Source organism: Brassica oleracea, chromosome C6 (assembly GCF_000695525.1).
Source record: "Brassica oleracea var. oleracea cultivar TO1000 chromosome C6, BOL, whole genome shotgun sequence".
Classification (NCBI taxonomy): Eukaryota; Viridiplantae; Streptophyta; class Magnoliopsida; order Brassicales; family Brassicaceae; genus Brassica; species Brassica oleracea.
This window is the reverse complement of record NC_027753.1, coordinates 9,602,917-9,617,952: the sequence shown is the minus strand read 5'-3', so window position 1 is coordinate 9,617,952 and position 15,036 is coordinate 9,602,917. Positions and strand designations below refer to the sequence as shown.

Sequence of the window (15,036 nt, the reverse complement as noted above, 5' to 3'; positions counted from 1 at the left end):
TGTGTATGGCTCATGAATACTATATTATTAAAATTTATATATTTAAATATATACAAATTTAAGGGAAATTACCACAAATACCACTTTTATAGTACCACTTTTCATATTAACACTAACCACTTTTATCCTCACTTTTAATTAAGGGTAAAACGCATTTATACACCTAGGGTTAACTAATCTAGACGTAAGGTCTAGAGTTGAGGATTGAGATAGAGTTTTTGGAACGTGAAATTTAAGATTATAATAAATATATAAAAAAATACTTAAAAAAATATAATTTTTTTTAAAGAGTTTCAAACATAATTTTCGATTTTCAAAAAAAAAATTTTTATAAAAAGTTCGAATTTGAAAAAGTATAATTCGAAAACATAAAAAAAATTATTTAACAAATTATTATATATATATATATATATATATATATATAACAAGAGTATAAGAGTCTTTTCACTTAATGAAGAAATTAGTTTTGAAAATGTTCATTTAGTGGTGGTAAAGACGAATAATGGTACCTTGAAAGTGGTAAACATGAAATTTCTCCATATTTAAACTAGGTGATAAGAGAAATATATAAATAAATAATCATTAAACACCGTATAATATAATCAAAATTAAAAATTTTATTTTTATAAAATGTAATTTTAACTCCACTAAAATTTAAATAATCTTAAAGTTAAATTGCCACAAATCACTTTTACTTTCACTTTTAATGAATGTTAAAGTACACTTATACCCCTAGTGTTAACTAATTTAGACTTAGGATTTAGAGTTCAGGGGTGAGGTAGGGTTTTTGGAATGTGAAATTTAGGATTCTAATAAATATATAAATAAATACTTAAAAATATAATTAAAAAAAAAAATAGTTTCAAACATAATTTTCGATTTTCAAAAAGAAATTTTGAACAAAGAAAATTTGAAAAAAAAATATAAGAAGTTCGAATTTGAAAAAGTATAATTCGAAAACATAAAAATTATTTTTTTATTTTTTATATGTTTAAATAATGATTTATTATGTATAGATAACAAGGCTACAAGAGTCTTTTGCCACTTAATGAAAAATGTATTTTTGAAAATGTCTCTTTAGTGGTGGTAAAGATGAAAAGTGGTACTATGATAGTGGTAAACATAAAATTTCCCCAATTGTTAAACAAAATCAAAAATAATAAAACTGTAAAAAAAATACAATTATGGTTTTATTTTTTCCAAGCCTGTAATTTGAAATAGAAAAAAATTAATGTTCAATTGTAAACTAAAATTTTCTTTTCAAATAAAATTTATTATATTTGCAATTATTATTTCTGCGCATCGCATGAAAACTCCAAATTTATTCATCAACAAATAAACACAAAATATGCCTCCACGAATAGGAAGATGGTATTTTATTAATGGGTCTCGGAAGGATCATAAATTATATTTTGGAAGTGATTAGTATAGTATATTAGAGGGTTTTGATGGATTAATAGGGCCAGAATACAAGGAACAACTTTTCCCTTTTACACGCAAAATTGGAAGCTTTCATATGAACGATGGAAAATATGAAATCTGCTACAATTCTATGTAACATTTGCGACAAAATATTCACAGTTGGTGAAGAACCAGAAGAATATCATGATTTTGTATTATACCTCGAATAAATACGACGGATCAAAGAAAATTTCTAAACTTTTAAGATCACGCACTTCCCCATCGTTCAGAACACAAAGACATATTGTTTTGCACATGGTGCTTGCACTCAACTGTACCAATTTATCTTTATAAACGCATAGTCTTTTTGTTAAACTTAATAGACTTTTTATCGAGACTGTTAATGGTGGCGACAAAAAGAACTTCCTAGTCTATTATATTAAAATAGAAGTCACAACTTCATTTCATGTGTGATATTTTAAGTTGGAGCATTATTTAAAAAGTTTATCAAATGTACATAACTTTATTATAATATCTTTTAATTTCTTTATTTGTATTTAAATAAAAATATTTATATATGAAAATTTTAACAAAATCTTTTAAAAATATTCCATTTTAAAAGTTATTTTTTTCGAAAATTGATTAATTTAAATTTTAGTTATCATAAACTATAATCAGAATTTGAATTTAATTTAGTTTTGATTTATAACGACTTAACATTAACAAACTATATAATACATGTATAAAATTAAGATTTTACTATATACAATAAAATATTATCTAAAATGAAAAAAAGTAAAAAATATTGTTAAAACGAAATCCAGCTGTGAAAAGCGGGTTATAATTTAGCATAAATTAAATTTAAAATAATTTTTAAATATATTGTTTCATGGATATATTAATTTGTTTAATAATTAAATGCAAATACAATAAGATAAATATATAATAAGAAGCAACAAATACATATGACGGATTTAAAAAAAATGATTAACTATAAAATATAAACTATAAAATTATTAAATTATTGTATCTGAAATAGTTATATAAACATTTAAATATATGATTAAATTTTAAAAATATATACCATTTATTATCTAAAATAAATATCTATCTATATAAAACTGAAAAAAATATCAGTGCGGTTACGCGGGTGGAAATCTACTTGATTTTTTAACGATGAAGATCCTGAAAATAGTGAATAAGCATAGAGTCAACCATGTCATCAAAGTATATGCCACGTAATGAAAATGTAGCCAACCAAAGATTTAAACCACGTCACTGAACCGGATCTCATTTGTAAACCGGTTCTCCGATTCTGGCAAAGACGCTAGCTTGACCCTGAGGGACTCTTCTTCTCCTCTGCTTCGCTCGAAACAACGTTCGTCTCTGCGAATCAGAAGAAAACCGAAAGTCAAAAAGATGGGTTGGATGGGAGAAACCATAGATTCAATAAAATCCATTCAGATCCGTCAGCTTCTCACTCAAGCCATCAGTCTTGGTTAGTTCTTCGCTTCCTCGAACTGGGTCCAATTCAGATTTCTTCGACCAGTAATTTGATTAATTAGCATCAAGGTAGAACTTGAGGTCACAATGTGATAAACGTTAAGAGTTAAAGTTTGCAACTTTATAATTTTGGTTTGTGTGTGCGTAGGGATGATTGTTACGTCTGCTTTGATCATATGGAAAGCTTTGATGTGTGTCACTGGCAGCGAATCTCCTGTGGTTGTTGTTCTCTCTGGAAGTATGGAGCCTGGCTTCAAGAGGGTAACTGTTGACTTATTAGATGCATTACATTACAAACTGTTTGATGCTCAAACTCTGAATCATACCTGTAGGGGGATATACTGTTCTTGCACATGAGTAAAGACCCTATTCGAGCTGGAGAAATTGTTGTTTTCAATGTTGATGTAAGTTTCCCTCTTCTTGTTTCGTCTTTTTATTTTTGATTCTTGATGTGTCTTAACCAGTTTTCTTCTCCTCAGGGTCGGGATATTCCCATTGTGCATCGTGTCATTAAGGTAAAGACTGACTCATTATCATCATCTCTCAGTTTCTTATACTGTAATTGTTGGGGTTGGTTGGTTCACATTATAGGTTCACGAAAGGGAGAATACAGAAGAAGTCGATGTTTTGACAAAAGGTGTATATCTTCTGTTGATTTAAAAAATTTTACTGGTTGAGTGTTGACTTGTTTTTTTCATAGTGTTATTCTTCAGCACACAATCAGATGTTTTGACTGTTTTCTAGGTGACAATAACTATGGAGATGATAGACTTCTGTATGCTGAAGGGCAGCAGTGGCTTCATCGACATCATATAATGGGTCGTGCTGTCGGGTAACTTCAATCACAAAGCACTTATTTCACGTATATGTGTTTAAACCGAAAGCTCTATCGTGACTCATAAATGGTTGTGTCTGTTTCAGGTTCTTGCCTTATGTTGGATGGGTGACTATCATTATGACGGAAAAGCCTATCATCAAGGTACTACAAACTCACTCTTTGATCAAACCCAAAGTCTGTTTGGTTCTGTGACTTAGAGATATTTTTGCATGTTCTCTTCTTGTTGCAGTACATTCTCATAGGGGCCTTGGGTTTACTCGTTATAACGTCCAAGGATTGATCGAGTTCTTTGGAAATGCATGGACTCTGGTTTGTCACCCTTCTGGTCTTGTTGTTTTAAAGGGAAACTACAATTTATAAAAGACTGGTCATTTTGTGGTTTAGACCACTTTAAACAGTAGAATTCACAAAAGCAGTCAGGCAAAGGTTTTGGATTTAACCCATTCAACATCAATTTCAAGAATAAGTATATCTAATTATAAATGTACGACTCATAAAGTAATAAGAGATTGAAAGAGTTTATTCAATCGCCGAAGATCTCCACACCTATCCAGCTTACTGGTAAACTTAGAAATCTAAAAGGTTTAAAAGATTTGGACTTCTCTCATTTATTTCACTGCTGAATGTTATGCTCCACCGAGTGGAACACAAGACTTGTGGTTTGGAATCCATGTACCGGTCAAAGGAGGAAGACTAAACCCAAAACTCGTTACCGTTCTGAAGATTAATTTGCTCTTGGATACGCCACATCTTCTTCTTCTGGCCATAGCTAAAAAATCTTGAAGTAAAACAAGGAGAGAGTGTGGGTTTCTGAGTGTGAGATTTATGATCTTAGCTCTGGTTCTTGGAGGGTTCTTGATTCCTTCCCTCTTGACTATGACTTATATTCCAGGGGCATGTCTTTGAAAGGAGATACTTATTGGGTTGCTGGAGATGAAGAAGAAATTGGCTTTTTCTTGATGAAGTTTGATTTCACCATAGAGAGAGATTTTTGCGTCTCCCTCTTCCGTTACAGAGCTTTTATTTTTTTAGATGCCAAGGTTCTTTCAGTCGTTAGGGATGAAAAGCTCTCGCTGTTACACATCGATTACAGGTCACGTGTGATGAGGATATGGGTGACCAATAAGATTGATGATGAGGATGCTAATAAAGACTTGTCATGGACAAGCGTATTCGTCTTGGAATTAGATTCTGTTAAATTTAAATTTAATGTGGAAAACTTCTTGTTGGACGAGGAGAATAAAGTGGCAGTAGTGTGTTGCACGAGGGATAGAGATAGGACCATGGTCTACATTGTTGGAGAGGATATGTATAAGCAAGTTTATGAAGATACTAGGGACGCATCTCCCATCAATTGGCCACTTGTCTTTACTTGTGTTCCAAGCTTGCTTTGCCTTCACTAAGAAGCAAAAGAAACCAAGGTTAGCCCTCAAATGAATTACTCTTTGGGTTCTGGTGTTGTTCTTCTGGTTTGTTTCGGTTTAGGTGATACTTGATTATGATTTTCTTGTGCCTCTTCCTATACATTGTTCTCTGCTTGTACGCACTTTCACTTCATATGTGTGATCTTGGAGAGATTATCATCACGTAAGCAGAATGCTATCATCCTTCTGGTCTTGTTGTTTCAATGGGAAATACAATTTGAAAGACAGATCATTTTGTGGTTTAGACCACTTTAAACAGTAGAATCAGAAGCTATTTTTTATTGTTATTGACCACCTCAAAATTGCATACTACATGAGTAGTGTGTGTTATTGTTACAAATGTTAGTGTCAACTCAATAATGAAGTAAGAAAAGAATAAGCATTACAGCTCAAATTCCAGAAGCAGTCAAGCATAGCAAAACCTCTACCAATTGTAAAATGGTTTTTATGAACTTCCCAAATAGTGTTCTTCATCTCAGCGCCTTCAAGCCCCTGAGAAGTGAGTTCTGCAAATGCTTTTCTGCTCAGGGACACGGATGTACCCATTAGTTTCTGCTTGTAAAGCTGCAGGAATCATTAAAATCTGGTGAATGAGTTTAGCTCATGAAGAAATCTTGATGAGTAAAACTTGTTCACAAGATGTTAATGGTTAACTGGTAGAGCTGCAGGATTTGAACGTTTTCTTGCTTTTTAAAAAAAAAAAACTTGCATGACGTCTCATTTGATTGAGACTGCCATAGCAATCTACAAGGACGTATACCCATTAGTTTTAACTGGTAGAGCTGCAGGATTTGAACAAAAAACCAAAGCAGTTGTCTGCAATGAAGACCGATCACAAAGTTCAGACGAGTAAATTCACTACTGTAACTACACTTGAGACCAAGTATAGCTGTCAAATGGTCCGTCCATGGTCCAAATGGGCATGACCAGTTGGACCATTTCAGTTTTGGGCACTAATGGGTGGTCCATATTGGACAATGGTCCAAACAAATGTCCAAGACGATCATGTCCAAATGGGCATGCCCATGGACACCCAATAAAATTTATAATTATTTTTTAATTATTAGTCTAAATCTTATTTCTAAAATTTTGAAATTATGTTTACTTTCCAAATTATAAAAGTATTTTTTTCTTGTCAAAACTGTAAAACTATGTTTTCCTTTCAAAATCGAGAAATTTCATTTTTCTGTCGAAACCGAGAAATTATGTTTTCCCGCCAAAACCGAAAATTGCGCTTTCCCGCAAAAACCGAGAAATTACGCTTTCCCACCAAAACCGAGAAATTGTGTTTTTCCGCCAAAACCGACAAATTGCGTTTTCCCGCCAAAACCGAAAATTGCGTTTTTCCGCCAAAACAAAGAAATTGCGTTTTTCCGCCAGAACCGAGAAATTGCGTTTTCCCGCCAGAACCGAGAAATTGCGTTTTTCCGCCAGAACCGAGAAATTGCGTTTTCCCGCCAGAACCGAGAAATTGCGTTTTTCCGCCAGAACCGAGAAATTGCGTTTTCCCGCCAGAACCGAGAAATTGCGTTTTTCCGCCAGAACCGAGAAATTGCGTTTTCCCGCCAGAACCGAGAAATTGCGTTTTTCCGCCAGAACCGAGAAATTGCGTTTTCCCGCCAGAACCGAGAAATTGCGTTTTTCCGCCAGAACCGAGAAATTGCGTTTTCCCGCCAAAACCGAGAAATTGCATTTTCCCGCCAAACTAATGAAATACATTTTTCCGTCAAAATTGTGAAATTATGTTTTCCGTCAAAATCGTGATTTTTTTATTTTAACGATAAAACTATTGTTTTGGGTTAAATTGTAAAGTTATGTTTTCTTTTGTTAAACTCATAAACATGTTTTAGGAAGCCCATAGACATCCATTGTCCATTTGGTCTTCGTCCAATTGGACCATGTACCAATTGGTCTTTTGTCCAGGTGGACCATTTATTAATTGGGCACGTCCATAGCCCGCCCAAAATGAATTGGACTGGACTAGCCCATGGTCAGTCCGCCCAATTGACACCTCTAAGACCAAGTATAGCAACTGAACAAAACAAGAGTGAACTATTTCAACTCAAACAGCCATGAAAATGGTAAAGAAGAAAATGCACACGAGGGAGATAGAAGAATGACGAGCAACGGCAAGGAGAAGAGAGAAAGTCAAGAGGAAGACGAACATGTGGCTTTACTGGAGATGCAATCGTTTGATGGGTTTATCTATCTATTTATTTGTGTTTAAAAAAAAAAATCTATCTATTTATTTATTTATTATTATAAAATAGTGTTTTCTATCCTCTCAGTCTGCCACGTCATCAAATCGAAGTCTCCCATTCCAACACGTGTCCCTCCCGTAAGTACTCAGCGTTTCATTAATTCATGTATTCCGGTGAGTTGGGCTTAATTCATTACACATACATTTTCAAGTGTTTTTGTTCCATTGAATTTAGGCTTTGCATTTACATTACTTGGGCTTCATATTTTGTTATTTATGTTTTCTGAAAAACAAGAGCCCAGCCCGAATGAAAGGTAAACAACTGATTTTTCACGATGTCTTGGATTCATCGTCTTTCTCGATCTGACTTCCTCATTTAGGATTCACCGATTCATCATCAGACAAATCCATCGCTACTATGAACCTTCGCCATTAATGGAGTTTCATGAAGTTAGGTGAGACGAATCTTCGTGAAGAATCTTTAGGTCAGATTTTGTTCGCGTTTGTTCGTCTGACATTATTCTACTCAAAAACGTTACAGATTCATTGATTGATCGACATTAAGAATCATCTTTACTCCTCCTTAGGCGGTGTATATCACCTATAAAAAGGTCAGCCCTCTTCTCATGAACATCATCCTCTCGATTCCTAAAAACATTAGAAACTTATTTTTCAATTATTATAAAGTAGTGTTTTATATCCTCTCAGCATGCCACGTCATCAAGTCGAAGTCTCCCATTCCAACACGTGTCCCTCCCCTAAGTACTCAACGTTTCATTAATTCATGTATTCAGGTGAGTTGGGCTTAATTCATTACACATACATTTTGAAGTGTTTTTGTTCCATTGAATTTATGCTTTGCATTTACATTATTTGGGCTTCATATTTTGTTATTTATGTTTTCTGAAAAACAAGAGCCCAGCCCGAATGAAAGTTAAACAGCTGATTTTTCAGGACGTCTTGGATCCTACCTCTTTCTCGATCTGACTTCCTCATATAAGATTCACCGATTCATCATCAGACGAATCCATCGATGCTATGAACCTTCGCCATTAATGGAGTTTCATGAAGTTAGGTGAGACGAATCTTCGTGAAGAATCTTTAGGTTAAATTTTGTTTGTCTGTTCGTCTAACATTATTCTACTCCTAAACGTTACAAATTCATTGATTCATCGACATTAAGAACCAGGCGGTGTATATCACTTATAAAAAGGTCAGTCTTCTTCTCGTGAACATCATGCTCTCAATTTCTAAAAACATTAGAAACTTATTTTTCAATTATTATAAAGTAGCGTTTTCTATCCTCTCAGCATGTCACGTCATCAAGTCGAAGTCTCCCATTCCAACACGTGTCCCTCCCCTAAGTACTCATTGTTTCATTAATTCATGTATTCCGGTGTGTTGGACTTAATTCATTACACATACATTTTGAAGTGTTTTTGTTCCATTAAATTTAGGCTTTGCATTTATATTACTATGGGCATAGCCCCCGCGCAAGCGCGGAGCCGGCTTCATTGTTGATGCATTGTATAGTTTTGTGTTATGGAATTTGGTCGTTGTTTTTTTTTTAATTTTTGTTTTTCCGGGTTGTCATGAATGGAATTTTGGAAGTCACACACATTGATTAGGTTGATATAAGAATGACCGGCGAATTCATATGTGTTGATATTTTTATATCTTGTAACAATTTGATCAACCATAAGCGTTATTAGAGATTGTATGTTTAAAAGCTGAGGTTTATAGAATTAGTTAATGCCTACTTAGATAATTGTTGGTATATAAATCAAATAGTGTAAGAAATAGATTTGAAATTCGGGTTTAAAGATATAATAATTTATACGAACAATAAATAAAATTATTGCTTGACTCTGGAATACAATGATTGAACTAAACAATAAGACATTTAATTGTGTAAACATCTACACTTGGTAAAACAATGTATATCTTGTTATTACCAATATGGATTTATTGTTCCCAAGTGTAAGAGGTGTGGGGAAGGACCGGTCAAAAGTAGTTGTAGCCACTGTCACGATCCAAGGAGCCACGTTTCTCACAGTCCGAGCAGCTGGGCCAGAGTTACCACCTGAACAAACAACTGTGATACCCTTTAAAATGGCATGGAATGTCCTTGTAGCCCTGCTGATTGACAAATAAATATATTTTATTATTTTTAAAATGAAAAAAACGGTGGCTTTGGGTGTTCTTTTGGTTTAGTCGTAGTGGTTTTATTTGATTATTCAAATTTGCAATATTGTTGAGCCGTAATGGGTTTTACAGTAAAAATTACTATAATCAAGATGAGAATAATAATTAGCACCTGCACAAGCTGTTAGTGGATTAGACGACTTACAAAATAACTCATAGCATATAATCTAAGACAGTGTGTCTTAAAAATATCATAGGATTGTAGACATAACCATTTACACCTTATTTCAGCAAGAACCGACTCTGACAAAATTTATGTATGATGTGTATCTTTTTTTTTTTTTCTAGAAGTAAAAACTGATATAAAAAATGAAATTGATAATGAAAAAAAGAGAAATGCCGGAAAAAAAACATAACTTCATGGGGGATTCATGTTTTGGCGGAGGAGTTTCAGAAAGCCATCGCCAGACGCCACCAAAGCTTTCGGCAAGAGAGGTTATGGAAGAAGTTCGGAGGTGGAATTTCGGAGGTGGCCATGTCCTCCATGACCAAATCTGCTTCACTCGCTATGCTTCAAGTAACAGTTGCAGTTCTGGTCCATCTTTTCTCGCACTGAAATGCAAAACCTCAAGTAGTAGAAACAGACCAGGGATTCATACTTATACTTTATGTGCAAACTGGTTTCTATACAAAGATTCAGAATTTATAAATTTACTTAACATTTTTATATGCTTCAGATTCATCAAATAGAGGGGACTTTGCATGTTTAATAAAGATGCGGAGAGTTCTGTACCCTCTTTCTCAAAAGAATGTAATTCTGTATGTATATATGTTGGTATCCATACAAAAGTCACATGGGATAGAATGAGAGAAGCCAAGATGCATACGTTCCTTTCTTCCATGATCTATGGAGATAACATATGCATCAACATAATCTATGTGAATATAACCTAAAAGAAGGAACAGTTGAACACAAAAAGTTTACAAACCTCTTTCGACACATTAAATAAAAACAACTTATTTGGTACAAAGAGTGAAAAGTTCTCAAAGAAAAACAGATTCTAACAGAGAGACAGAGAGGTATCAAGCGGAGTAGTAGAGAGGGCGTCTGGCTTCATTGAAATACTCTTCTTGTTTCTTGAAAACAATCACGTAAAGCGCATAGATTATGCATGGTACGTATCCTACGATAGTCAGGACCAAGCAAATCAAGAACTCCACCTACCAACCAAACCAGAGTTAGAAAAAACCAGAGTTAGAAAAAACCAGAGTTAGAAAAATCCAAAAGCTCCATCAATCCATTCATGAAAACATAAACTGATACAATATAGAAAAGTTCTAAGTTTTCAAGAAAATAGTAGATTCTAACAAGCCTAGAAGCGAACATAATTTAACCCTAGAGAGACTTCTTGAGAGACTGGACACACACCGATGCCTCAAACAACATAGACCTGAACACTGATGATACCTCTCATATTAAGAACTAAACAACAGTCTTAAAAGAAGTTCTGCCATTCTTCAGAGTTTTAAGGGTAGATAAACAGAAACTGAAGATCTCTTCTGAGGAACTCGAGAGTTAAAAAAGAGAAAGCTTACAGTGCAACAGCCACGGCTGAGGCAAACTCCTAGAGGAGGAAGAAGGACTGCGATCAAGATCTCGCACAAGATTTCGCACTTGCTCGGCATTTTCAACAAAATCTTAGAAGATGAAGACTTGTGATCCTTGCAATGAGTTTAACGGAGATGATATTGAAGAGACAGAACTCTATGGTTGTTGTCGGCTCAGAGATAGAGAACAATACACGTTTTTTTAAATTATCTTTGTGCGGTACATAGTCAATGGATTCATGTTTTGCCGGAGGAGTTTCAGCAAGCCATCCCCAGACGCCACCAAAGCTTTGTCTTTTGCCATTCATATTGGCGGTGGCTTGTTCAGACGCAACCTCTCTTTAAAGGTGGAGGAGTTTCAGTTCCTTTTCAAATGTTTCCATTGTCTGAAGATTTTATCTTACTCTGCAACCTCAAGCTGCGAGCACATAGAGATATTCAGATATCAAATAGGAACTTATACTACGCTTTCAAAATGGAAAGAGAAGTAATATCCTACATACCTCTAATTTGAAACACCTCGACTGTTCCGCTGCAAGTTGACTCCGCACAGAGTGAAGTTCCTATAAATCAAATAAAAAATGGTTGCTATGATAAAACAATCTCTGAAGAAATTTTCTCAAACTCATGTCTCTTGCTTTCTATTCGCTTAGATGGTAAATGCTAAGACTGAATAAGAACCAATTTGAAGGCAATAGTATTATATATTCACCTTGTATAACTCTGTGTTTCGCATATCAGTCTCTTTTAACTCTTCCTTTAGTTGCAGAGTTTATATATTCTCCTTGCTGAGTCATGCCTCCAGCTCTACCTTCTCCGATTTGAGGAATTTGAGTACACGCTCGCTTTTTCCTTCAACCTATGGATTTATATACAACACACAGAGGAGTAATAATACAGAGATGAATTTTATGTGATTACTTTGATATTCACACAGCTGAAAGAGGGAGAATTCAGCGAGAAGATACATTAGTAGTATGTGATACGCCCCATTTATCTCAAAATGCAATAAGCACGCAGATCCACAAGGAAGAGAAGGTTGCGATTAATCACATCCCAACCCAATCTTGGCACTCTTCTCGATCGCCCTAGAGTCAACCTCTCCAGAAACCGTGATAAACGACTTTGGACGCCACTGGTGTTGGATCAGCGCGTTGACTACACCAGCTTGTAAGACGACAAAGCCACACAAGCCGTTGCGGAGAGAAGCTAGAGCCAGTAGAGGATGCGATTCACTGTGCTGGAGATGAAGAACCATCTCGCGTACAGAAGGAGAGGGCACTTCTGAGTTCTTCCACGTGGCGGCTTACAGTCTCTTGTCACTGTCTTTGTTTCTCTCGATCGAATTCGTAGACATCTGAGAAGCGAGGATGAGCTTGATCGGAGAGCGCATAAGCTGCTGATCCTGACGTTGGCTTGGTGCTGCCACTGAAGCTCGTGGCTTCTGCTGAAGATTCTGGGTAAGTGACAAGGACGGGTTCTGATAGAGATGGAGACATAAAAAGTGGGTTTGATATTTAACCTTTTGGAAACCATCTGAAGTACCAAGTCTTGTTGGTAAGGCAACTAATGTGTTATAGCAAATCAAAGTCTTGGTAATCTCTCAGAGGAACGTTTACTGAAATTTTTAAAAAGGTGAAAATACAATGTCAATTTTTAAAAAGAGAAAATCGTTGGGTTGAAGAAATAAAACTCTTCAAACCTGGATAAATCCAAGTTTTAGCTGTCTCAGGATCGATCCCGACGCTGTCGTTATTACCACACTCGAAACTTGGGTCGGAAACAACTTGGGGATCCGGCGGAGGAGGCTTGAGGTCGGCTATTGCGATGAATCGATCGAGAGTAGATTGTCTTGTGATTGATCCGAATCCGGTTCCGCCGCCGCCTCCTAGGTTATAAAAAAAATAGTCAAAAATCAATTTTGAAACCAAAAGAAAAGGAAACTCAGATTCGGAGAGCAACTAACGTACAGATTCAATAGCGACATTGATCTTGACCTTAGATCGCTTGGTAGGGAGTGGAGATGATGAAGACGGTTCAGAAAATGAAGAGGAAGAAGAACAGAAACGTCTGTTTCAGAAATTAAATCATAAATATAGGGCATTACAGAGATGAGACGCCGGAATAAGAATCGCCCCAGACGAAAAGATCTGGAAGAAGTCGACGGCGAGGTTGTTTTTTTTAATCAATCGACGCCTCCCCTAATTCCCTAACCTAGACGAAGCCCATCCCAATAGCTATGGGCCAAATATGTAATAAGCCCAGCCAACACTCTCAGAAGCCTTCGACGAACACACTTTAAATCAAAATGAAAGCACAATCGTTTTTAAAAAAAAAAAAATAGAGGCGGGGCCCACACATTTGCCACGTGGATGGCCTAAGAAGTGAGCAAAAACTGATCTATTATAATATAGATTTAGGCTTCATATTTTGTTATTTATGTTTTCTGAAAACAAGAGCCCAGCCCGAATGAAAGGTAAACAGCTGATTTTTCACGACGTGTTGGATTCATCGTCTTTCTCGATCTGACTTCCTCATATAGGATTCACCGATTCATCATCAGACGAATCCATCGACGCTACGAACCTTCGCCATTAATGGAGTTTCATGAAGTTAGGTGAGACTAATCTTCGTGAAGAATCTTTGGGTCAGATTTTGTTCGCGTCTGTTCATTTGACATTATTCTACTCCAAAACGTTACAGATTCATTGATTCATCGACATTAAGAACCACCTTTACTCCTCCTCTATGCGGTGTATATCACTTATAAGGTCAGCCCTCTTCTCATGAACATCATCCTCTCAATTCCTAAAAACATTAGAAACTTATTTTTCAATTTCAAGTTCGACTTCGAAACGAGAAGTCTACAAGAATATTTAGACACAAAATTCTGAAACTGAGGAAGATGAAGAATTGAGACTTTCCCAGAATTAAGATTGTTCTTAAAACAAAATCGCAATAAGCCATTTTCTCAGATATTGCAATTGTTCTTCGCTGATATTTTTCTCACAGTTGGCCAATTATTTTTTGAGATTCTAATATAAAGAAAACATTGTCTTATTGTTGTCAATGGGTTGACAGAGCAAGGGATGGAGAGCGGCGGAGAGCACGGATCACTCGGCGGAGAGAAACGAAGGAAGCGGCGGAGAACGACGGAGATAGTAGCAGAGAGTGTGACAAGAGATAGCAAAAGAAATTGTTACAATTCAATCTGGCACAAGGGAGGTTGATCGGCTCTCGGAAAGGGTGAGTTTATAAGAGCTGAAAGTATATTAATGAAGAAATACATAGAAAGTGAAATCCTATCAACTGGAATCAAACTCAATGCATAAAACTCTTTTTAAAATTGATCTAGATCGTTTGAATATACAAAAACGCAGATGTTATGTTCTAGAAATTTTCTATCAGTGTTGTTTATGTGCATAACTGATGTTAGGAGTTTTCAAGGCTCCTAAGAAAAATGTTGTAGTATAGTGATTGTCGAACCAGTTCTGAGGGATATCAAAGCAATGAGAATGCAAGTACTCACTTAATCTAAGTGCAACCAATGATTTTGATGAGTTTTAAGCTATGACTAAAACTAAAAAGCAATAACAGAATGATACTTTCTTGACTAAGAGAAAAGAGAACTCATGGACATAGGGATTAGACCTTGGGTGATCAAGTTTCGAATTAAGGATGACAAATGATCAATCAAACTATCAACCTTAAGCCTAGACACAATTCTAAGCAAGCTCTATGTCTAGATGAATGCTCATTTGCTAACATATCTCAAACATCAAATGTCTTTGGTTGAATAATATGAAAGCAATCATTACTAACAAGTCTATTAGCTATCTTAGCATCTTTAACAACAAATGTCTTTGGCAAAGTATACTAAAAGCCTAGGAGAGTTGTCTCAGGCATTTCATCAAACA

The 15,036-nt window shown here is 35.4% G+C and overlaps 2 protein-coding genes and 1 pseudogene across 7 annotated transcripts; 2 read left to right on the top strand and 1 right to left on the bottom strand.

The window, feature by feature from the left end:
* The first annotated feature begins 2,716 nt into the window (after nt 1–2,716).
* On the top strand, nt 2,717–4,269 carry LOC106298496 (signal peptidase complex catalytic subunit SEC11C). Of its 2 annotated transcripts, none has more exons than XM_013734628.1 (8): nt 2,717–2,899; nt 3,053–3,165; nt 3,237–3,308; nt 3,384–3,419; nt 3,496–3,541; nt 3,649–3,736; nt 3,826–3,883; nt 3,972–4,269. In XM_013734628.1, the coding sequence occupies exons 1-8, from the start codon at nt 2,821–2,823 to the stop codon at nt 4,020–4,022; spliced, it is 543 nt and encodes a 180-aa protein (XP_013590082.1). In that variant the 5' UTR covers nt 2,717–2,820; the 3' UTR covers nt 4,023–4,269. The 2 variants fall into 2 exon arrangements, with proteins under 2 accessions (XP_013590082.1, XP_013590084.1); XM_013734630.1 differs by having other exon boundaries at nt 2,717–2,973.
* Nucleotides 4,038–5,276, top strand: LOC106297433 (annotated as a pseudogene).
* A 5,215-nt stretch (nt 5,277–10,491) lies between these two features.
* LOC106300806 (UPF0057 membrane protein At4g30660-like) lies at nt 10,492–13,319 on the bottom strand. Of its 5 annotated transcripts, none has more exons than XR_001262093.1 (7): nt 13,090–13,318; nt 12,822–13,007; nt 12,665–12,737; nt 11,832–12,599; nt 11,623–11,682; nt 11,108–11,537; nt 10,492–10,732 (listed from the first exon to the last, which is right to left on the bottom strand). XR_001262093.1 is itself a non-coding variant. In XM_013737039.1 (6 exons), the coding sequence occupies exons 5-6, from the start codon at nt 11,195–11,197 to the stop codon at nt 10,595–10,597; spliced, it is 228 nt and encodes a 75-aa protein (XP_013592493.1). In that variant the 5' UTR covers nt 11,198–11,537; nt 11,623–11,682; nt 11,832–12,737; nt 12,822–13,007; nt 13,090–13,319; the 3' UTR covers nt 10,492–10,594. The 5 variants fall into 5 exon arrangements, 1 of the variants encoding a protein (XP_013592493.1); XR_001262091.1 differs by having other exon boundaries at nt 11,832–12,563; nt 12,642–12,737; nt 13,090–13,317; XR_001262090.1 differs by having other exon boundaries at nt 11,832–11,978; nt 12,088–12,737; nt 13,090–13,316.
* Between the last annotated feature and the right edge of the window lie 1,717 nt (nt 13,320–15,036).